This window comes from Camelus bactrianus, chromosome 3 (assembly GCF_048773025.1).
Source record: "Camelus bactrianus isolate YW-2024 breed Bactrian camel chromosome 3, ASM4877302v1, whole genome shotgun sequence".
In the NCBI taxonomy this organism is placed as follows: domain Eukaryota; kingdom Metazoa; phylum Chordata; class Mammalia; order Artiodactyla; family Camelidae; genus Camelus; species Camelus bactrianus.
In genome coordinates this window covers 37,428,327-37,451,873 of record NC_133541.1, presented here as the reverse complement: position 1 = coordinate 37,451,873, position 23,547 = coordinate 37,428,327, and the positions used below count along the sequence as shown (strand labels likewise).

The 23,547-nt window shown below is 34.6% G+C and overlaps 1 protein-coding gene across 2 annotated transcripts in view; it reads left to right on the top strand.

Annotated features, from left to right (window-relative positions):
- DHX29 (DExH-box helicase 29) overlaps nt 1-19,661 on the top strand; it is a 43,503-nt gene extending 23,842 nt beyond the window's left edge. For both annotated transcript variants that reach the window (XM_010966282.3, XM_074358258.1), the window contains 15 exons: nt 2,506-2,682; nt 3,092-3,232; nt 4,373-4,517; nt 4,653-4,770; nt 5,397-5,481; nt 6,973-7,061; nt 8,143-8,271; nt 8,420-8,495; nt 9,266-9,490; nt 10,598-10,734; nt 11,164-11,257; nt 14,587-14,889; nt 15,702-15,833; nt 16,878-16,974; nt 19,368-19,661. In XM_010966282.3, the coding sequence (XP_010964584.1) occupies nt 2,506-2,682; nt 3,092-3,232; nt 4,373-4,517; nt 4,653-4,770; nt 5,397-5,481; nt 6,973-7,061; nt 8,143-8,271; nt 8,420-8,495; nt 9,266-9,490; nt 10,598-10,734; nt 11,164-11,257; nt 14,587-14,889; nt 15,702-15,833; nt 16,878-16,974; nt 19,368-19,423 (2,004 nt within the window). In that variant the 3' untranslated portion in view covers nt 19,424-19,661. The remainder of the gene's footprint in view (nt 1-2,505; nt 2,683-3,091; nt 3,233-4,372; nt 4,518-4,652; nt 4,771-5,396; nt 5,482-6,972; nt 7,062-8,142; nt 8,272-8,419; nt 8,496-9,265; nt 9,491-10,597; nt 10,735-11,163; nt 11,258-14,586; nt 14,890-15,701; nt 15,834-16,877; nt 16,975-19,367) is intronic.
- The last annotated feature ends 3,886 nt before the right edge of the window (nt 19,662-23,547 follow it).

Genomic DNA, 23,547 nt, shown 5'->3' with positions numbered 1-23,547 from the left:
GATGCAAAAAGAAAGAGGATGTATGGCTGCTTAACTGAGTAGGCCCATGGGTAACTGCTTCTGGCAGTGATGGGTGGAGAATGGGGTGTCATAGCTTTGCATAGCCAAGACCTAGATTTATCAGTATCCTCAGGAATCAACTTAAGTTAAAATGCTAATTTATCTATTTATAGTGAGAATTTTTTTACTGCTAGGTAAGATAAAACATTTGTATTAGCTAGTCAGTAAGTTTTCTTGGAGCCCCAAATTATTAGAAAATTGCTTAGTAAATATACATCAGAGTGAACCATAATTTAAAAGTCATACCAACTTCAGGGAGCTGCTCTTTAATGGTTTAGTATTAACAGTCTGTAGATGTGATTTACTGAATTGTGCTTCATGTGATACTGTCAACTTCTTGTTGAACAGTACAGTAAGAGTAAGAAGAAGCCCAGGGAAGTTCATCATCATTGAGTATAAGTTGAGTATAACAATGTAAGAGGTGCTGAGACAGAGTTCATTGTATTATTCAGGACCTTCTTTATTAAGATGCTCAGGATAATACTTCTGGCTTTCTTATTAGGAATAGTTGTGTGATTTGTTTGTTTACAGTCAGTGTGTGAGTTAAGTCGCTTTTCCTTTGACTGCTGGTATGTTTACAGCCAGACTTGTTGCCCACCTCTCCCAGGTGTACTTAATAAAGTACACATTTTTATTAGTTCTATTTTATGTTTTATCATCATTTTTTATTCTTTTTTTAAAAAATCAGTATCTGTATAAATTACCATCTATTTGAGGAGGTTCTCTAGATCTGTTTCATCCATCAGAAAAAAAATCTCTCTCTTGAGATTCAGATATAAATATCCTGGTCAAACCACCAAAGTAAAAACATCCAAGATTATTCCTTCTTCTTTCTCCCATATCCCCTAAATTCAGTCACGTAGACTTACTGGTTTTACTTTTCTCAAATTCATTCACTTTTCTCAATATTCACTGGTGTAACCCTCATGTAGGCTACCATGATCTCTCTAATTACTACAAAAGTCTCTGATTAAACTTCCTGCTCTCTGTTTTGTTGTCCTTTACTACATTCTTCACATTATAGCTGGAGTTATCTTTTTAAAACAAAACTCAGGCCACATGATTCCCTTGCTTTAAAATGTCTTATTCACTACACTAACTCATTAGGATAAAGTCTCAGCTCCTTAACAGGTTTATAAGACTTTATATGGACAGATTATGGAGTACCTCACCAGCTCTCTCTCTTGCTCATTCTTCATCCCGTATTCAAGGCATCATTTCTGTTTCTCCATTTCCTAAAATGTATTATGATCTCCTGACCACCGTGGTTTAGCACAAGTTGTATCCCATGACCACTTTTTCTCATTTTATCATGCTGTTCCTTTTTCCTCCTTTTTTTCAAACTCATATTTCAGTTCTCAGCATAAATGGCAAATCTCTCTTAGTAGCCTTCCTGACCGCCTGAGTTAGCTACCCTTCACATATAATTTCAAACCATCCTCTACAATATCCTCCTACGAGGCTGCAAACTCTGAAATGAAAAGACTGTCTTGATCATTTTTTAATTCCCAGCATTTAGCACGATGCTGAGTATTGTTTGTTAGGCTCAAAGGGCTTTGCATGATCTCATTTGATAGTTACAAACACTCTATAGTTTGTATTTGTATTCTTATTTTATAGAAAAAGAAGTAGACCCAAAGATATTTAAATAACTTAAAGTCATATTTTAAGTGACCAAGCCAAGAAGAATTGAACTGAAGCAATTCATTCTGGAGCATGAACATTTAGCCACTGTTGCCTCCCTTCTAAGCAAATGAATGATCGAACCTGTTTTATTTTTTGTTATTTTGATGTATTCTATCTTTTGTGTGCTACCTGAAATCTTATAAAATAAAATGCATAGAAATAAGTCCCAGTACAGAAAGTTGGAATATAGACTAGTACTTATCCAGCAGATGTTAAATTCTGACAGTGTCCCATGTTTTCATGCTCTATAGCAAGTTTATAGTGCTCTTCACTAAAAATACATCTGTTGGAAGGGCATTAGAATCTTTTTCTTAGACAGTTGATAGAGAATCTGTCAAATTCCTACTAATCAGATTCCCTCTTTTCTACATAGTGGATAAACCATCTGTCTTCTTGCAGTTTTGTGTCTGTACATTTTTGTATTAGTAGCAGAGCTTTAAGAGTTACTCTGGCTTCTAAGTGAAATTTGGGAGATACCCTAATCTTATCAGCTAAACACTAACAAACCATCTCCTAGGGTAGAGACCTACTATCATAGCTATTCTTATTCATTATTTGCTGATTTTTACTGACTTCAAATTTGGAGGGTGCCTTTATTTTCAGTTCCAAAGATCTGCTTTACTTGAAACATACAGCTTCTCTCTCCCTCCATGTGTACGTATGTAACCATTGGTTACCTTTTAGAAGATTTGAGGGTCTGACTGTTTTAGCCTCTTACTAGACCTTATAAATGATTAATTTTTATTCCCTTTATATTAGGTTCATGAAAGAAGTGTCCAGTCAGACTTCCTATTAATTATCTTGAAAGAAATTTTACAGAAACGCTCTGACCTACATTTGATTCTAATGAGTGCCACTGTAGACAGTGAGAAGTTTTCTACCTATTTCACACACTGCCCTATTCTGAGAATTTCAGGAAGAAGTTACCCTGTTGAGGTAAGTTTTCTTCATAATGCATATGTAAACAGAAACTGCATTTTCACCAGCGAGTGTTCCCAGAAGATAGGCCCGTATAATCTGAGCCTAGAACTATTTCTAGGGTATTGAAAGTCAGGAGAGGGCCTGGAGATGGCCTTTATCAGCTGATAAAGACTACTCTTTTAATTGGTTTTCACATGTAAATATACACCATAATGTCCTTTGTCCTGAAAAATTCGAGGGACAGACAGATCCATTTGTATCAGCCAAGTTCTTTATTTGCAAATAATGCAGAAGAAAAGCGTTTTTCATAATATTCTAAATTAGCATTAGGTAACATTCAAAAGGTAACAATCGCTTGTTCTCTTTAAAATGTATTTACTGAAATGAATTTGAATTCACCATTTATATGCCTTAATCTGTGCAGGTTTTTCATCTTGAAGATATAATAGAAGAAACAGGCTTTGTCCTGGAGAAAGATTCAGAATATTGTCAGAAATTTCTGGAAGAGGAAGAAGAAATAACCATTAATGTTACAAGCAAAGCAGGGGGAATAAAAAAGTATCAGGTAAAAATAAAATATTTTGAAAGACATCTGATAGTGATATCCAGGGCACAGACTGCCATGAGAGTTTTTAAATCATGTGGCTGGCACAGTGCATTCAAATATAATTTGGTAGAAGAGGATAGATATGATTATGAGCAAATTTTAAAGGTCATTTCTTTAATCTTTGTTTCACAACTCTAGTCTTCAGTTTATGATATTTTGTCTTCTTAAACTATTCTTAGCCATATAGATACACGTAAAAAGTCCAGGACTTTATAAATTAAAAGCAGCTTTTATTGTTTTGTAGCAGGGATCAATTATTGAGCAGTAAATTTGTAGTGATCTTCTCTACTTTATCTCAACACCTTAGGTAGTCAGAAATGTGGCAGGTCCAATATCTAGATCCTTGCCTTTGTTTTTTTTTCTAACAGCCTCTGACCTGGCATAAGCCAACTTTAGTCCTATAGTGAAGCTATCCAGGGCAAGCACAATTCTTCATAGAGTTAGTTCAGTTTCAATGACACAGTTTTAGAAATATCACAAGAGCTACCTTATTCTGCCTTTTAGCCAGTGGTATTATATACAGTTATTTTCATTATATCCATGATATTTCATTTATCTGATGGAAGCACAAAGCTATGATTACTTTATCTTTCGATTGAGCATATAAGTGAAGATACCAAAAAGCTGAAATCTTTCCCTAAAACTGCAGAGATAGAAATTAGAAACTAAAGAAAGACTTCAAAAACTTAAAGGTAATATTTCAAAAGAGATGACTGGAACTCAGCAGCCAAAGTAGAATCTAGAAGGAATGAGGCAGGTGTATACTACTTATTAAAGTTATGACCTCTCTTGGCCTGACTGCTTTTCAGTTGCCACAGAAAAATGCATCCATTGTTCTGTTTTTCTTTGTTTCTTTAATTTAGTATTTACATGCCAAGATAAAAAGCTTTTCTTAAGGAGGCTGGATGAAATTAAATTAATAAGAGAGATGAAATTGTGTAATACTTTAATACTGTTAAAAATGTATTCTTTTTATATTTTAACCAAATAATGGTGACAGAAAAATACAGATTTGAATGAATGCAAATATATTTTCCTTTGTCTTATAAAAATTCTTAATATTTTTATTCAGCTCTTTCTGATTTTGTTTTCTTTTAGGAATACATCCCAGTTCAGACTGGAACAAGTGCTGATTTAAATCCATTTTACCAGAAGTACAGTGTCCGCACTCAGCATGCTATTCTCTACATGAATCCTCATAAAATCAACCTGGATCTCATTTTGGAACTTCTGACATACTTAGGTATGTATCTCTTTCCAATGTGTCTCCATTTGTTTTGATAAAACTTTTCTACTAGCTAGAGATGTTTTATTAATTTTATTAATATCTTACATGCTCTTCCTTATTTTGAATATTGTATCTTTTTAAAAATTTCAGACAGAAGTCCCCAGTTCAAAAATGTTGAAGGAGCAGTACTGATCTTTCTACCAGGCCTTGCTCATATTCAGCAGTTGTATGATCTCTTATCCACTGACAGAAGATTTTTTTCAGATCGGTAACTATAAAACTTCATTATATTCCTGGTAGTTTTAAAATAGAAAAATGTTTTGTGTATTATAACTCTTGATCAGGGTTGTCAGAGTCTTTCCACCTTCAGTTAAAATTGTCCATAATGAAGTAAGTTTTCTTTTTTAAATTTCTATCACAGCATTTTATCTACTAAAAATTTTAGATAACTATTTCTGCATTTTTTTTCTTAATATGATTAAGCAGAGGGAATCCTGTGGTTAAGAATAAAGATGGTGACTCCCCTCCCCAACCCACTGGATAGTGCAAAACCCCAACAAAATTGCAGTTTATCATCCATACATATTGAATTGGCTCTTCACTATGTCTGTTTTGATACAGTTTATTACTGCTATTATGGTTATCACTTCAACATCAGAATATATTTTTTAAATTCTTTAAACCCTACATTCTATATGATTCATTCACATTAATTTTTTTCTCTTTGATGAGTATATATGGGGTTTCATTGTCCCGTTCTCAGAACTTTTGTGTGTTTAAAACTTTTCATAATAAAAAATTTAAAAGTTGCTTCTTATTTGCAAATAAATTTTGTTATTCTTTGCAGTGTCTTCTAAAGAGAAACTTGCTAAGAACTATGATTTTAACTTTCAGATATAAAGTGATAGCTCTGCATTCTATTCTTTCAACTCAAGATCAAGCTGCAGCATTCACACTTCCTCCTCAAGGAGTCAGGAAGGTAAAATTCAGTATAGCAAATTTATATGTAATCCAACTGAAGAATATTTCATGAAAGTGTTATGACTTTTTATCATCAAAGACAATATTAAGTGTCTTATGATGCGTGGCAGACTCCAGATGCTCTGCAGTTTAACATAATCAAAAATGAACCCAATATTAAAATTCAGTTTATATTAGGTGTTTATATTATGTATTGTTAAAGACTTTCGGGGAGTGGTAGTTTTAAAATACGGCTTGGATGTTGCTTGTGAAAAGAAAAGAAAAATGACTACTTTTCCTTCAAGAAGATATCACAAAGGATGTTGCTTGTCAGGAGCTACTTGAATCCTGAGCGAGTTCTCTGTTTTTCTCTAGGTTACTCATTCCTGATTATTTTTGTAATACACAGAGCATTCGGTTAGGAAACAGTCTCAGTATTTTGTCTCCTCTGTTCAGGATTCTAAATGAAGAAATACTTGGCAAAGAGAGTTTCTCAGATTTTGACACTCTCTTAGAGGAAAAAACCACAATGTAGAAACTGTGAGGAATACAGAGCCCCCAGCAAGAGACTGGACTATAATGTAGGAGGACTGAGTTCTTGCCTCTAAGCCACTGCGATGTCTGTGGCCTTTGGCAACCCACTCAGCCTCACTTTCTCATCTTTAAAAGGAGATGGATTAAACTGATGTGTTTCTAACTGTGCTCTGAAATCTCCAAGGATTCAAAGATTGTGCTCTGATCTATAACATTTGGGCTTCCCTGTAAAATTTTGTCTGAAGAAAAAAGTTCCACCTCTTTAAAAAATCTGATCACCTAGGTCCCATCTAAGTCTTAATAATCTGGGTTCTATTTCCTAGAATAAGTGAATAAGAAAAGCAGGCATTCAGTATTAAAATACAAAGTTGAGCTAGAGTGATAATATACTGAATTTGACCTAGAATTTCCTAAATGTTTTACCTCCGAGGATTCAACAGAAAAATAAAAACAAAACACAGAAGACTGCACTCTTCAGCCATCACCATTAAGAATTTTATAGCTAGAATTCCTACCTCCTAATTTGCAGGTCAGGTAACTGAAGGCCAAAGAAGTAAAATGACTTGCCCAGGTCACAAAGCTAACATAATAAGTAGCAAAGCCAGGGCAGCAACCCACCAGTTCTTCTTACTGAAGAACTACTACTATTTTTTCCCTAATAACTGTGAAGTGTTCTGCTGGGCAGTCTCCATTCTCTGATCCAATTTCCCATGCTGCTGTGTCTAGGATGACTGACTAGAATTAGCGGAATAGTATTCTTGTTAACAATAAAAATCTGTAACTTTAATTAACAAGTTGAAGTGATAAAACTAATTAGAACAAATTTAAATTACACAGTAATAGCAATTAGATGGTGAATTTTTGTAAATAAAATTGAAATTCACTTTTTAAACTTTAGTGGCTAAAACTAAAGAAGTTTAAATGATGGCACATTGCTGAAAGTAGTTACCTAAATGTTTTGGCTTCTTATTTTCAGATTGTCTTAGCAACAAATATTGCAGAGACGGGTATCACTATTCCAGATGTTGTATTTGTAATTGATACTGGAAGAACAAAAGAAAATAAGTAAGTTTCAATTTCCCAAATCAAAACATTTTTACCTGAAAAGGGTTGGGACTCTTGAATTCTTGGGAGAAATCACAGAATCATAGCGAAAATCCCAAATGTCCTAATTCAGCTCAAAACGAAGTCTCAGAGAAACTATAGAAACTTCAAAATATCTGAGAGTAAATGTCAAAATTCATGCTATAAGTTTTCCCATAAGTAATGTCAGTGTACTGCTACTGTTAGAAAAGTGCTGAGAAAATGTTCAGAACATAAATTTTTATAAATTTGTAAATAGTTTTATAAAAGCATTATTTGTGAAAGTATAGGAAAAGAACATGGGTTTTAGAATCAGAGTTGGATTTAAATCTCTGATCTGTAATCTTGAGCAAGTAATGTGACCATCAGTTATAATCATCAGTTTCCTCATATGTAAATGAGGAAAATTAAAATTTCATAGTTGAAAGTGCATAGTACAGCAATTGACACATATAATAGGTAACTTTATCTGAATCTTCAGTGCAAAGATTACTACTTTGTAAATATTTTAATGTTCATACTGCATAAATAAGGGAGACTACCTTAGTGGTTTATTATAATCTATATACGCTATCCTTATTAATATTTAGGTAACTAGCAATACTTGGAAATAAGGATGACTATTCAATACAAAATAAACCCTTGATTTTTTAAAATCATACCTTTAGAGGGAGTGTTTTCAGGGTTGAATTGTATCTTGTGAAAAATGTGTTGAATTATAATGTTCACAGAGGCATTTCTCAAACTCTTTCAAAGAATTCTTATTGCATAATTAATAACCATTACACTGAAATCAAAAAGGTTCCATAGTCAGATTAATTTGGGAAAGGTTAAATTAAACAATTTTTTTCCTTGTGTCGGAGCTTTTAATTTGGTAATACGAGTTTTAGTATGCAGTATTTGCTAAATTATTTAAATATGAAACACAATTTGGAAAATGTTGGTCCACAGAGATAATAGACTTTTTTAATCTACAAATTAATTTTGAGTTAAATATTTCCAGTTTTTCATATTTTTATTTAAGTCAATTATCTATATATTCTCTCCTAAAACACTTCTCTAGGTACCATGAAAGCAGTCAGATGAGTTCTTTGGTGGAGACATTTGTCAGCAAAGCAAGTGCTCTACAGCGCCAGGGGAGAGCTGGGCGGGTCAGAGATGGCTTCTGTTTCCGAATGTACACAAGAGAAAGGTATGGCGTAGCCCAGACATTAAAAATGCATAAACCAGTACAGTGTGGCATTTCTAGTATTGGGTAGTATTTTATTTTATTTTCAGATTTGAAGGCTTGATGGACTTCAGTATTATGTGTATTTAGTAGTGTTTTATTTTATTTTCAGATTTGAAGGCTTTATGGACTATTCTGTCCCTGAAATCTTACGTGTGCCTTTGGAGGAATTATGTCTTCATATTATGGTAATCTGAAAAGAACTTGGATGAATTTTTTGTTCTTCACCTCTTTGTAGAAAAAAAAAATTGCTCTAGATTTTCAAGTATTTTATTTATGGTTCTTTAATAAATGTCCCCTCCCCCCACCTTTTATAAGTAAACCCACTGTGCTTCAAATCTGCCATAGGCACTCATACTTTATAGATTAAAATACAGTCTCATAACCTATACCAGTTGTCCTCAACTGGGAATGATATTGCTCACCAGGGGACCACTGGGAATGTTAAGAGACATTTTGGTTGTCAGAACCAGGGGGAGAGGGGAGCCATGCTATGGATATATAGTGGGTCGAGGCCAAGGATGCTGCTCAGCATTCTACCATGAACAACACAGTCCCCTAAAACAAAGGATTGTCTGGCCCCAAATAACAACAGAGCTGGAATTGAGAACTCCTGACCTAGACCAAGGGCCTCCTAGTCTGAAAGATCTATAATATCCTTCAGTTACTAGATTTTTTTTTTTAGACATCTTTTATTAAAAGCTATGTTGTGTTCTTTTTTTTTAAACATCTTTTATTAAAAGCTATGTCAGTTACTAGATTTTTGATTCCATAAAAATCAGTAATGAAGAAACTAAAAATATGGACTAGAAGATCTCATCCTCATGTTTACACCCTTAACACGCACACATATTTATTGTCTTTGCTTAAAATTTTACTTAAATTTAGTTCTAGTTTGACTATCTCTTTGTTAATTCTTTCTGATCATATACCAATTTATCACTTTTTCAATCTGCAGAAATGCAATCTTGGTTCTCCTGAAGATTTCCTCTCCAAAGCTTTAGATCCTCCTCAACTTCAAGTAATCAGCAATGCAATGAATTTACTCCGAAAAATTGGAGCTTGTGAACTAAATGAGCCTAAACTGACTCCACTGGGCCAACACCTAGCAGCTTTGCCCGTGAATGTCAAGATTGGCAAGATGCTTATTTTTGGTGCCATATTTGGCTGCCTTGATCCAGTGGTAAGACAAACACTGTTGCTTCTTCACTTTAAATATCGTTTTGGCTGGGAAAGTTTTAAGTTTGGCAACAACTTTTAACTTTTAATTTTTTAACTAAATAGAATGTCCTAACATTAATATCAGGAAATCTGAATGCTTAATGAGAATTTTTGAATATTTAACTTTTTATATTTATATACAAGAAAATATATTCATCCGTTTTTTTCATTTTACTTCAATACTCTTATTATCAATTTTACCTAAGTGTATTGTAGGTACAATTTTGTAGGAGGGTTTTGGTTTGTGTAGAGTTTGCTATCAGACATCCCACTTGAAATATTAACTGAATACATAGTGGATGATTCTTAGGGAGTTTTGAACTCCACACACAAGTGGAATCAAAACTTCCTCTTTTTTTTTTTTTTTTTTTTTTGGTTATCTCCAAGCCAGCAATTACCAGCAATTCTATTTTCTCAATTACCTCAAAATTAACACCTTGTACCTCTGTCTGAATCTCTTGGCTCGTATGCCTGCTATGCCATTCCAACTTTCCAGCATTATCAAGTTGTGACCTTTTCTGGGACTGCAAATCAAGGCTGTTTGAAAACAAAATGGAGAGAGTATGACTTACCTCTAGTATTAGAAATTCTCACCAGAATTATGCTGAGCCCAAGAAATAACCTCTCCCACAATAGTTGATCTGAAATCTGCAATAACAACAAATGGGCCATTATATAGTCCAGATTATTTAAGAAGTATTTAAAGAGTATTGCAGGCAATGGAAATTCAGACTAGGAGTCAGGATATCTGAGCCATCATTCAGCAACTGCTTGTAACTGTGTGACAGACTATAAATCACTTACTCATTTTTAAAAATCTCTGATTGTGGTGATTCAACTTCCCTTTCTCACAAAGATGGTATAAAAGTAAAGTGATATATTTTTCAAATTCCATAAAATGGAACAAAAAGCAATTAAAATGAAAATATGTTAGCTATTATAGAATATGATAAATTGAAAAGAAACATGTAACCTGAAAGTGCAATTGTTTTATGATTTGCTTTCTATTACAGATCAGCTTTCAATATATACCTCTTTAATGATAAATTTCTTGGTTATTTATGGATAGGCAACACTAGCTGCAGTTATGACAGAGAAGTCTCCTTTTACCACACCAATTGGTCGAAAAGATGAAGCAGATCTTGCAAAATCGGCTTTGGCTATGGCAGATTCAGACCATCTGACGATCTACAATGCATATCTGGGGTAAAGAAATAATCTGAATGTTGTCAGTAGGTCAAACCTGAGGGTATTTACCTTTTAAAAAAATTATCTTTGACTTTATTAAAACGATGCATTTAAGATTTTAAATTTACTTTTAGTTACTTAATCTGTCAAGGTATAAATTGTTTTAGGGATTCATATTTTTATAATCCTAAAATTTAGGAATAATGTACTTTGTATTATTATATGTATATTACATTGTATTTGAAGTTAATAATTTTCTGTTATACATAAAAAGAATCTATATTGTAGTTGAAACTCTTATATACAATTGGCTAGTTCCTAAAACAAGCAAAACCGTTCCTCTTTTTAAAGGATTATAAATTAATTAGGGCTTACTTTGGTTAGTACCTCTGAAAAAGAGAGTTTGAGAAGCAAACATACTAAACCTTGGTCATTTTTCTTACATAGATGGAAGAAAGCACGGGAAGAAGGAGGCTATCGTTCTGAAATAGCATATTGCCGGAGGAATTTTCTTAATAGAACATCACTGCTAACCCTAGAGGTAAATCTTAATACAACTATCTTAATTCAGCATCATATGTTTGACCAATAGGATTATTTTGGAAAAAGAAATGCCTGGGATAGTGCTTGACACATAGTAAGGGTTTAATAAATATTTGCTGAATTAATAAATCTGTAATTTTTTGTTGTTGTTTTTCCCAACAGGTAACCTGTATTACACAGTGATTCAAAATAGTATTTAGTAATCATAATATATTCAGGAAAGGATAAAAGATGCAACATGATTTCATAAAAATAACACTAGCTTGAGAATTAGGATAGCTGTCTGTTCAACAGCTCAGCTTGGGAGGAGTTTTTTTTTTTCAGGGGGAGGTTAATTATTCTAAGACTCAGTTCCTCATTTTAAAAAAAGGAATTGAATAGGGATATTCTAGTTTTTCTCAACTCTGAAAATCAGTTGTTACTTTTTATTATTTTCAAACATACATAAAAGTAAACAAAATAGTATAATGAACTCCTATGTCCCTATTTCCCACTTCCATCATTATCAACATCTGGTCAACGTTGTTTTACTTATACTCCCTTTATTCCACTATCTGCCCTCTAGATTATTTTGAAGCAAAATCCAGGAGTCAAATTGTTATATATCTCTGAAGTATAGGATTCTTTTTTTCTTTAACATTACCATATCTTAAAAAAGTAATTCCTGTTGTCATCTCATCCAGTGCCTTGCTAAGTAGAAAGAATGGAACAGCAATAATAAAATGTCTTTCAATAAGTTAAGAAAAAAAATCCTTAATATCATCAACTATACACTGTTTAAATATCCTGGATAATCTCGTAAATGTTTTTTTAACAGCTAGTTCAAATCATGGTCCAAACAAGGTCCATACATTGAATAATGTCTCCTAAGTTTAGTACATCATTTAAAGGGAAATGGTGTTTAGTGCAGACACGCTATAAAACTATTTAGAAAATAAATTTAATGTATCTTTCAATAATCCTGCTATTCTATACTCATATTTTAAAAGGTTAAAAAATTTTTTATTTGCATATAATTTGACCCATTATTTCTTTGTGATTTAAAATAACTGCCGAGATGACAGCAAGGACTTCTTTAAGTGGAATGAACTTTGTCCTTGAAGCAGAAGGATAAACTGAAGAATAGCCGCCTCTGGGCCAACTGACCGGGGTTCAAGATATGGAGAGCTAATCAGCACTCTTCTGTCTCTACTCCACTTCCTCCCAGCCTCCAAGTTGCCTCCTAGCCCCTTCTTTCTGTGAACCTTTTCCTAACCTCCTCTGGGCTGCAAGGTTTTCAGTCTCTTCACCAGCCCTGCAGTATTACAGCTACTGTCTGTCTGGTCTTTCCTCCCCTGGAATTAAAATCCCTTAAGTCCCAAACCAGAAACTTAAAGGAATTCCTAAATGTAAATGTCACCTTTTAATCATTTGTATCCTCTTTACTTTTAAAAATGCTCATCCTTCCTATAGTATTTTAGCTGATTGGCACTGCTAGAGGTAGAAAAAGATTCTAGGCAACAAGTTTAGATTGTTGCCATTAATAAGCTTTGTCAGAATTCTTTAGGAAATTAGGGTGAGTGTCCCAGAGACAAGTGAAGATCAGTCCTCTGTAATTCTTCCACAGTGTTCTCTGTGTGACCATACTTACGCAGTAACAATGGCAAAAGGAGAGCTACTATTGCAGTAAATATACTGAGTGAAAATGCATTCAAGCACATTTTTATTGCTCTCACATTTTAGACATTCTTACATTTTATGTCTGAAGTCTTAGGGTAGCAGAATCAGGTGACTCCATTTAATCCTTGACTTTCCAGTATCTTTTTTTCCTCCCTAATGTAATTTGGGCTACACTTAACTAAATAATAATTTGGCATCCTATCAGTTTTTTTAATTGAAGTATGGTTGATTTATAACATTATATTCGTTTTAAGTTATATAGCATAGTGATTCAGTATTTTTATAGATTACACTCTATTAAAAGTCATTACAAAATAATGGCAATAATTGCCTGTGCTGTAGAATATATCCCAGTTGCTTATCTGTTTTATGCATACTAGTGTGTATCTTTTAATCCCATACCCCTATCTTGCCCCTCCTCCTTTCCCCACTGGTAACCACCAGTTTTCTATATCTGTGAGTCAGATTCTCTTTTGCTATATACATTTGTTTATATTTTAGATTCCACAAATAAGTGATATCTTACAGTATTTGTCTTCTCTGACTTATTTACTAGCATAATACTTTCTAGGTCCATCCTCATTGCTGCAAATGGCAGAATTTTTTTTTCATTTTTTTAAAGTTTTACTATAATAGGTATTTATGGAACTTGAGAAATAGTAATATATTAAGACATTTCTTCACAAGTGTTGGCTGGTGCTAAACTTGCAAATAAACTGATATATTAATAAAATGCATAATCTAAAAAGTTTGCTAAACTTTAACAAAGTATTATTTATACAAAGAATAATGCACAGAGATATATGCTTTATGCTGCTTGCTTTACTTAGTAATATGACGAACTAGGAAAATATTTAATGAATACTAGTATTTATAATAAGGCTAGAAATGAAAATGTTTAGCATGCTGCCACATTTCCACAAAGGCTTTTTTTAATTGAGGTATAGTTGATTTACAATACTTAGAAGTTTTAGGTGTGCCACATAGTGATTCAAAAGTTTTAAAAGTTATACTCCACTTATAGTTATTCTAAAATATTAGCTATGTTCCATGCGCTGACAATATATTCTTGTAGCTTACTTGTTTTATTCATAGTAGTTTGTATCTCTTACCCTACCCCTTTCTTGCCTCTCCTTCCTTCCATCTCCCTCCTGGTAACCACTAGTTTGTCCTCTATGTCTCTGAATCTGTTTCTTTTTTGTGTCATATTCACTAGTTTTATGTTTAGATTCCACATATAAGTGATAACATACAGCGTTTGTCTTCCTCTGACTTATTTCAATAAGCATTAATACCCTCCAGGTCCATTCATGTTATAGCAAATGGCAAAATGTCATTCTTTTTATGGTGGAGTAATAGTCCATTACATATGTACACCACATCTTCTTTAGCCATTTGTCTGTTGATGGACCTTTGGGTTGCTTCCATATCTTGGCTATTGTATATAGTGCTGCTATGAACACTGAGGTGCATTTATCTTTTCAAATTAGTGTTTTCATTTTTTTCCAGATATTATACCTAGCGTGGAATTGCTGGATCATGTAGTAATTCTATTTTAGCTTTCTGGCATCCTATCAATTTTGATAGGAAATAGTAATATAAGGTTGTTTGGCAACTTCTCTGTTTCAATCAGTTATGATCTTGTCTCTTTTTAACAAACCAATCTAGGATGTAAAGCAGGAGTTAATAAAGTTGGTTAAGGCAGCAGGATTTTCATCATCCACAACTTCTAATGGCTCAGAAGGAAACAGAGCCTTACAGACCCTTTCCTTCCAAGAAGTTGCTCTTCTTAAAGCTGTATTGACCGCCGGACTGTATGACAATGTGGGGAAGATACTCTATACAAAATCAGTTGATGTTACAGAAAAATTGGCTTGCGTTGTGGAGACAGCCCAAGGCAAAGCACAAGTACATCCATCCTCAGTAAATCGAGATTTGCAAACTTATGGATGGCTTTTATACCAGGAGAAGGTAAAGTGCCCATTCTTAAATTCCAGTATTCAAGGCATTATTCTGGAAGTCATAACAAGTTAGGATTCCCAACAAATATTACATTTGGTTCTTAAATTTTTTGAGCTATTCATTTTTGTTCCTGTTTGAAATCAAGCTGTATATGGTTTCTCAAAAAAACATATAATGTGCCTTTTTTCCACATTTCCAAATAAGGGAGATATGGGATGGGATAGAACTACATATGATGTGGCAACAGTTTGAGTCACAGTGCAACCTAAGATAATTTTAATAGCAAATATTTGTAGATTACAATTAAAACAGTCAACCTTTTGAACCATAGCTCATTAAATTAACAAAGACCAATAATTTCAAGGACTGGCTTGAATAATTCCCAGCATATCATCAAACTTAAATGTAAAACGTGACAGATTCCTGACTAATGGCCATAGCTGAACATTGGTCTAGAAACCAGACACTCTGAAACTTAATCATTTTTACACTAATTATTTAACAGCATTAGCATTATAAATTTACTTCTTCATAGTTCTATTTATGTTGAAGGTATATAATTCAGCCTTACAGTTAATGTTTAAAATCCTTTTAATAGTATAAATGCCCAGATGGTGATTGTGATTATAAAATTGACAAATTACACACATATGATAATGTAGACATGTAGCTTTACAAAGCATGATTTAAAATATATAGTGGCAGATTACAGAAAAATGCTTATGTAAAATAGACTAAATGAATTTCTTACATTTTTAGTCTGTGAAATGTTTTTTTTTTTTTTTTTTTTTTTTTTTTCTCTCTCTCTATTTTTCATGCAGATAAGGTATGCCCGAGTTTATCTGAGGGAAACTACCCTAATAACCCCTTTTCCAGTTTTACTTTTTGGTGGTGAGATAGAAGTTCAGCACCGGGAACGTCTTCTCTCTGTTGATGGCTGGATCTATTTTCAGGTACATGCTACAACTGATTTTACTGATTACATTACAATTTCTACTTCTAGTATCATTGAGGTAGATTTTTTAAAAATTTTATTGGAGTTTGCATAATTTCTTCCTATAATTTGACTTAAAATAGAAGACTTCCTTATTGTATCTTATCTATATGGTTTTAAATCTGTTAAATTTGAAAATCAAATTATATTGCTATTACAGATTGCATTTATTGCCAGTAACAATTACAACTTGCCATGTGTTGTGTACAATAGTTAGCTTTACATGGATTATCCCAAATTTAATACCCTAACAATCTTGTTAGATAATTTCTATAGTTTCCTTTCTACAGACAAGGCATTTAAGCTCAAGTGAGAAGTTAAGTAATTTACCATTATTAATGGTAGAGCAAGATTTAAACCTAGAACCGTCTGATCCTCAGACTTATAATCCTTCCACTTACAATCCTTGTGCTGTAAAAAGATACAGACTCGTAGCTTTTCATGCATATTGTCAAATTCTTCTCTGGAAAAATCAGAACAACCAGCAATACTGGCAGTAAGTTTATTTCTCTGTAGCTCATCAACACTGACCAGTTTAAACTGAGTAAATCTAATACATTCTGCTGTGAAATACCATGATAACTGATTGTCTAAGACTGGAGATAAAAATTTTAAAGGCAACTTAAAAAATATATGCAATTCTTACAAAGAGGCTGAGGTGGTGGAAGTGTTCTGTAACGGGATTGTGGTGATAGTTGCAATTTTCATCTCAGAAACTATAGTCTTCACTCCCACAGAGCTGATGTTAAGAAAACAATAATTGAAATAATGGTTGCTTTATTTTGGAAAGAGATATCAAATATATGGGTACTTAATAAGGAAATTGAGGTTTGTGTATCTTAGCTGCAGTAAGTAATCTGCTTAAATTTTTCCCATAACATTTTGTATTATATTAAAGTCTAGATGTGCACATCGTAAGGTATACATGCTTACCTTGATTTTATTTAGACACATTCACACTCCTGGGATTAACTTTGTCAAATTTGTCATCTCCTCTCAATAGGCACCTGTAAAGATAGCTGTCATTTTCAAACAGCTAAGAGTTCTCATTGATTCTGTTTTAAGAAAAAAGCTTGAAAATCCTAAGATGTCCCTTGAAAGTAAGTATTTGATTATAATGTAGGTAGAAAACAGTATACTTTTAAACATTGGCATACACTATAGCTCACTGAAGTCTTAAATTCTGTATGATTAAAAATTATTTTAATAAAATTTATTTTATACTGAATTCCATTAGATTGATAAATTTTCATTATTCACAACCTACTTATCCTCTTAAGATTCTTTTAGTTTATTCCTTCCTCTTCTAAGTTTCACTTCTAAACTTCTGGCCATTTCACAGAAAAAGAATGATAAAACTGAGCATTTGTAAATTTTGCTACTTACTGACATACTAGTAAACTAGTGATACAGTTATAAAAAATTAAAAAGAGGGATTTTCTGTGAGCTTCCCAGCATGTTTTCTCTCCCATTCTCAAAAATGCAGACCCATTAGTCTATATAAAATAAGTACATTGTCCTTCAACAGAAGTCTGCAGTAGACACCTGAGTTTCCACTTAGTCTTGTACAGTGTTTCCCAGACTTGCCAAATCATAAGAATTTTCCTGGCAGTTGTGAAAAATACAAAGTCCTAAGACCTACCCCAGGTGTACTGAATCTCCTCTATGGGAGAGGCATATGGCTGTATTATTTTTTAATCTCCTTTAATCTGTAACACTTCCCCTCTACTACCCTCCCCATTTTTAAATATAATTATTTTTAATAAACTGGGTTATTTTTCTGGTAGAATTTCCCCCCTTTAGGATTTGGTTGGTTGCGTCTTCATGCTTTGATTTAATGTATTTTTCCATTCTTTGTTTCCTGCAAACCTGGTAGTTATATCTAAAGACTTGATTAGAATCAGGTTTTTAGGAAAAAAATATTTTTTGGTTAGTACTATATTTTTCCCATTGTATCACACCAGTTTGCTTTTCCTGCTTTTAACAATGTTAAGAATTGATCAGTGTGATTATATTTAACGAGTACCCCAGTTAATTCTCATAGGCAAGTTGGAGAGCTACTGGTCTAGTGCTACTACCCTGAAGCCTCACACTCAGTGTTTATCTGTGTAACTGAAAGTGAATGAATAAACATTAAATTGTATTAATTTTCCTATACTGCTGGAAACTTAGATTAGGTCTTGGCATATTAAGAGATGTAGGCTTGGAGGAAGGGAGTAGCTCAGTGGTATAGTGCATGCTTAGCATGCATGAGGTCCTGGGTTCAATCCCTAGTACCACCATTAAAAAAGAGAGAGATGTGGGCTCTTTTCTTAGGGAACTTAGTGCACTACAACTCAGCCTTAGAAAGAATTACATTATATATAGAGGACAGGTTGAATCTCAACTTCCAAACTAAGAAAAGTGAATTTTAAAATGATGTCAGTTTCTCTTTGCCATAAAAGAGAAAGCAGAACTTGCCCTTAGGTGAACTATATACTTTTGATTCAGGATGGAGGATGGAGTACATTAGTGTCCTCCCTTTTTGGACTTTATAGTAAGAAAAGAAATGACTGGAGTTGCTCTTGTGCTTTCTTCTACTCTTCCTCAGACTAAAAATCATGGTTCTTTTTAGACCAGCCAGCAGGTGACCTCTCCATGCACCGCCCCCTTCCTTTTTTAAATGCCACTGTAGCCTCCAGGAACCTGAGTGTCAGGCCATGGGCCCATTTATCAGAATTCCCCATTGCAATCATTGAAATACAGAGCACAGAGCATTCTCTTATTGAAGTGTCTAGTATAAATACAGAATTTCAATCTTGGAGCCCTGATAATTATAGCACCCAGAGAGTGGTTATGAAGTTCTTAGAAAGTCACAGTATCAGAGCAACTGATACTGCTAGCAGAAGTAGAAGCAGCTGTTAACAAAACTTCTTTAGCAAATAATGTAGCCTCTGTTGCTGTTTGTCAAATTAACTGGTATTTGATTCCTTTGTTGTGTAGAGGTTTGTCACTTTGCCACTGACACCTCTCTAAGAGCATTTCCCTGTTAAAAATTTTTAGTTTCCTTTGGATTAAACATGGAGAAACTGATAACAGTTCCTTATTCCTTGCCCATATTGTTGGAATCCTGACAAATTCTGAAGTACATGGAAGAATCAAAAAGCCTTTAGTATATCTGAGCCAGGTGAAAAAGTTAGGAAACTTCCTGTCTTAAAAGAATTTTTATAAAGGACTAACAGTTATATCACATGATCTCTTCAGGCCTTTGCCTGCTTTTTGTCAAAGTAGGTGTGGTATAGCTATACTGATAATTAAAATAGTATTTGTAGGACAACAAATTATATTATGGAGGCATCTCTAGTTTTATAGTGAATATTGCTGATGTTAATTCTGTATTCTAATTTTAAAGAATCATTTAATGAAGTATACCTGTTATTTACATGTGTATACATTGGAAAATTAGTCAACAATGAATTTATGCATGGGTTTTTTTTCTTCTTCTTCTATCCAGATGATAAGATTCTACAGATCATTACAGAATTGATAAAGACAGAGAATAATAATTAAAACTGAAATTTCATGGTCAACTGCTTTAAAAATTAAGAGGAAGACAGGTGTCATGAAATTATGTGAAAATGGACTATCCCATTAAGTATTTCAGTACTTAAAATGTTGGCACTAGGCATAAATTAAAGGTGGTGGAAAAAAGCACACACTTTAAACGTGTAATTTTCTAATTTCTTTTTAATGATGGTCTTCTCAATGTATTTGCCACTACATTTACAATAAATTCTTTGGTATCATCCATGTAGTATACATCATTATGTGCCTTACGGGGCAAAGCCTGTGTCTGTAAGTGTTGTGATTCCCTGTGTACCCACCTCATCCTCTCTCAGTCCCTTATGTCTGGAGAGTTTAGACCTTCTTGACCCAGTGGAGAAAATGACCTCCAAAACCAGTTGTAATTAAATTTCTAGGAAAAGGAACAACTTCAGGAGTCAGTTATTTAATATTTGATACCCAAAGTCAAAATCTAAATAAGGTAGCACACTATTAATAGATGCCACCTATTTCAGGAACATGCACTCAGCACACAGAAATAGTCCTGGAGGATAGGCAGGAACAGCTAATGCTGCTGTCAACCCTGGAATGAAAAGCTTGCCCATTTTCCTCAGTCATAAACTTTGATGTCACTGCTTTTGAACCCTTTTTGTACCCATAATTGAATTGGTAAGGTTGGTAACCTTGAGACGGTAAAGCATGCTTAGATGTTTTTCAGTGGTTTCATTTGTTTCCCTTACTGAGGATCTTTGAAACTCCATTCTGATTATGTAGAGAAATTTTCCTTCATTTCCTATCAGGATTGTTGAGGAAATTCAAATACAGTTTTGTGTAGACCAAATGGCAGGAATTGTATCTGAAGGATAAAAAATGAGAATTGAGTAGGAATGTAGTCCAATTGCTTGACTCTCATAGTAGGTACTCAGTGAATGTAGTTGACCTTGAACAACACAGGGCTTAGGGGTGTCGATCTTCCATGCAGTTAAAAATATGTGTATAAATTTTGATACCCCCAGAACTGAACTGCTAATAGCCTACTGTTGGCCAGAAGCCTTACTGATAACATAAACAGCTGATTAACACATATTTTGTATGTTTTATATATTCCTAACATATATTTTATACATTCATGACACTTTTTTTTTTTTTTGCCATTGCCAGGCTACACGGTTCATCTGAGTTTTAAGTTGTTGCAAATCTTCAAAAAATTTTCCAACATATTTAAGGAAAAAACTTCTGTGTAAGTGGACCCATAAAGTTCAAGCTTGTGTTGCCCAAGGGTTAACTTTATTTGTCGATGAATCAATAAAAGAAGCTGTAACTTTCACTTTATGTGCAGGTGAAAAGTGAAAATAATATTTAGTAGCAATCTCTAATTTTAGGTTTCTACTTGCAGTGTGATCAGGGAATTGACAGCAAGGAATCAAATGTGACTGCATTTTGGAATCTCTACCTAGTGCCATTAATAGAAATGGAAATGTTAAGTGAAAGAGCTAGTTTGGGTGCTGGAGGCAGTTCAGCTTGTGACAAACAATGACTGAGAAGTTGCGGAGTTCTGCTGTGTGTGCAAGCCAGGGCCCAAATTTTTTTTGTGTACTGATTCATTTAATTTTCACAGTAACCCTATGGGTAGCTAATGCATTATCCCCATTTTACAGATGAGGAAATTTAGGCACAAGAAAGTGAAATAACTGGTCCAAGACACACTGATAGTAAGTGGCAGGAGCTTATGGCTCTGGAACCATTTAAATTTCTGAAATATAACCATTCCTCTAAAACTGAAACAGTGGCTCACATCAGGATTAGGGTCATAGGGTTAGAGTCTTTCACACAGAGGTGATACTTAAAGATGTGGGAGCAAAGACAATCACCAAAGGAGAGAGCAGATAGAAGGTAGGTGAGGTTAAATCTTGCAGAATTCCATATTTCAAAGTCCATTCACTCCTTTCCATCTCCTCAGCCATCACTTAGACCCACATCATCACCTTTCACCTACATCACTGTAGAATCAAACTAGGCTCTCCCCTTCTTACCCCTCTCTAACCCATTCTCTCTACGGTTGTAAAAATGAGCTTTTAAAGAGGTATCTGTCACTTGGCTAATTAAACCCTTTACTGGCTTCCCACTGCCCTTAAAGTATTAAGTTCAAAACATGACCTACAAAGTTCTTAAGTGATCTGGACCTTGCTACCCTTCAATCTCTTCACCACTCCCCCTTCTCGTAGTTCTCCAGCCATACCAGGCTCTTTGAATCCTAGAAGATGCCACAGAGCTTTGTAATCATTTGCACATGCTGTTCTCTGCTGTTCTGGTTCTTTATCAGACTATCCTGCTTCTTTGCTAATGCCACAGACAATCCTACTGACTTCCTCACTCACCACCCTTCTGAAGTGCGTCTCCCTTTTTAATCACTCTTACAGCACAGTACTTTTCTCCAAATGTACCATCTGCTGTTTGTCTTCTCCCACTAGACCATATGCTGCACCATGACTGTTTTCACTCTCTCATGTGTACTGAGCCCAATGCCTGGCACAAAGCAGCATTCGATAAATGTCTGCTGAAGATGATTAAGGTGTGAGGAGGGGTAGGGTAGGGTATTATGGAAGTCAAGGAAGGCAAGTTTCTGGAAGCAAGAGTTGTCAACAGATGATATGAACTAAGAAAAGATTTCTAGATTTAATAAGTAGCTCAAACTTTTGAGAGCAGTTTGAATTAAGGGTGGCAAGGAAGGACACTATGACAGGTCCCACAGCCACCTACACAGTTATTTGCTAGGACTTGGCAGGACTCAGGCTATAGTTTATTGTAGAGAAAGATACACAACAGGATCAGCAAGGGAATAAAGACACATCAGAAGGAGTCCTGGAAGAACCTACACACAGGCTTCCTATTTGTTGTGCAATGTCTGTGCCCAGGGGAGTCCACCTGAAACTCGGAGTCCAAGAATTTTATTGGAGGCTGGTCACAAAGACCAAAACCATAGCTATCAAAATTCCAGACTCCCAGACGGAAAGGGCATTCAGTGCCTCCAAGCAGGCAAAAGTGTTCCCTGAAAAGCAAGGATCTTTTCAAAAGTCAAGTTCCCAGGCTCCAGCCAAGAGCTGACCCTGCAACCAGGCCCTTCTAAAGACAGCACCCTCAGGCCTGCTGTATTAAAACTCTTCCCTGCACAATCACAAAGCATAATTTTGGGGGAATGAATACAAACTAAAAGGTGGGGCACCAAACAAAGAATACTCTTTAGAGTTGCAATGAAGAAACAATACATAAGAGGTTAAAGAATGAGATATTTTGAGATGGGAAATACCTTCACTGATTTGCAGACAGAATAGAAATAACTAGCAGAGACTGAAGATGGTATTAGCATTGGAGGGAACCTAACAAAGGACTAAAGAATATAGGGAACAATTTGGAAAGGCTTTTTGGCTTTCCCCACCGAGCAATGCTTAGTGGCTTAAAGAGATAAGCAGCTCAAGTTGACACTGGGCTTTTCTGCATTCAAGTGACCATGGGACCTTAGAATGAAAGAGACTGTCTCATTGAAATGGTTGACCACAATGCTTACATACAGGCAAATGGGACCAGAACATAGGCCATGGACAGAAAACAGGGAGAGGCTGAGGGACTAGAGGTCAGGATTAATCCAAATTCACTGTAAGTGAAAGGGAAGGAAGCTAATTAAGGAAGAGAATTTCATAATTTAAAGTATGAAATGAAACTGTTCCAATAACAAATAAACACAAAGGGTCTCCCTGCTGGTGGGGAGAAAAATGGAGGAAAGAAGCCCTGAAGGTAGGTCCAGAAACAGGATAGCCAACATGTTGGTTTATCTGTGTGGATGCAGGAAAAGGATGAAGAAGACCAGGCCAGGTGCTACAGTTATTGGGGAAAGTGGGAAGATGCCCTGGAGCTTAATACAGAGTGGCAAAAAAAACCCCAAAATATAAATATAAAGAGAATGTGATATAAGAAAATGCATGCTCTTCAGGTAAGGGGCTGTTGAATCGTGGTGGGATGCAGGAATAGGCCCACCTCTTCTCACTAAATCAGTCTTACCCACAAGACATTTAAAAGTAGAAGGAACAGTGTTTATTGGAGAGGATTAGCCAAAAGGAAATATTATCAAGGGA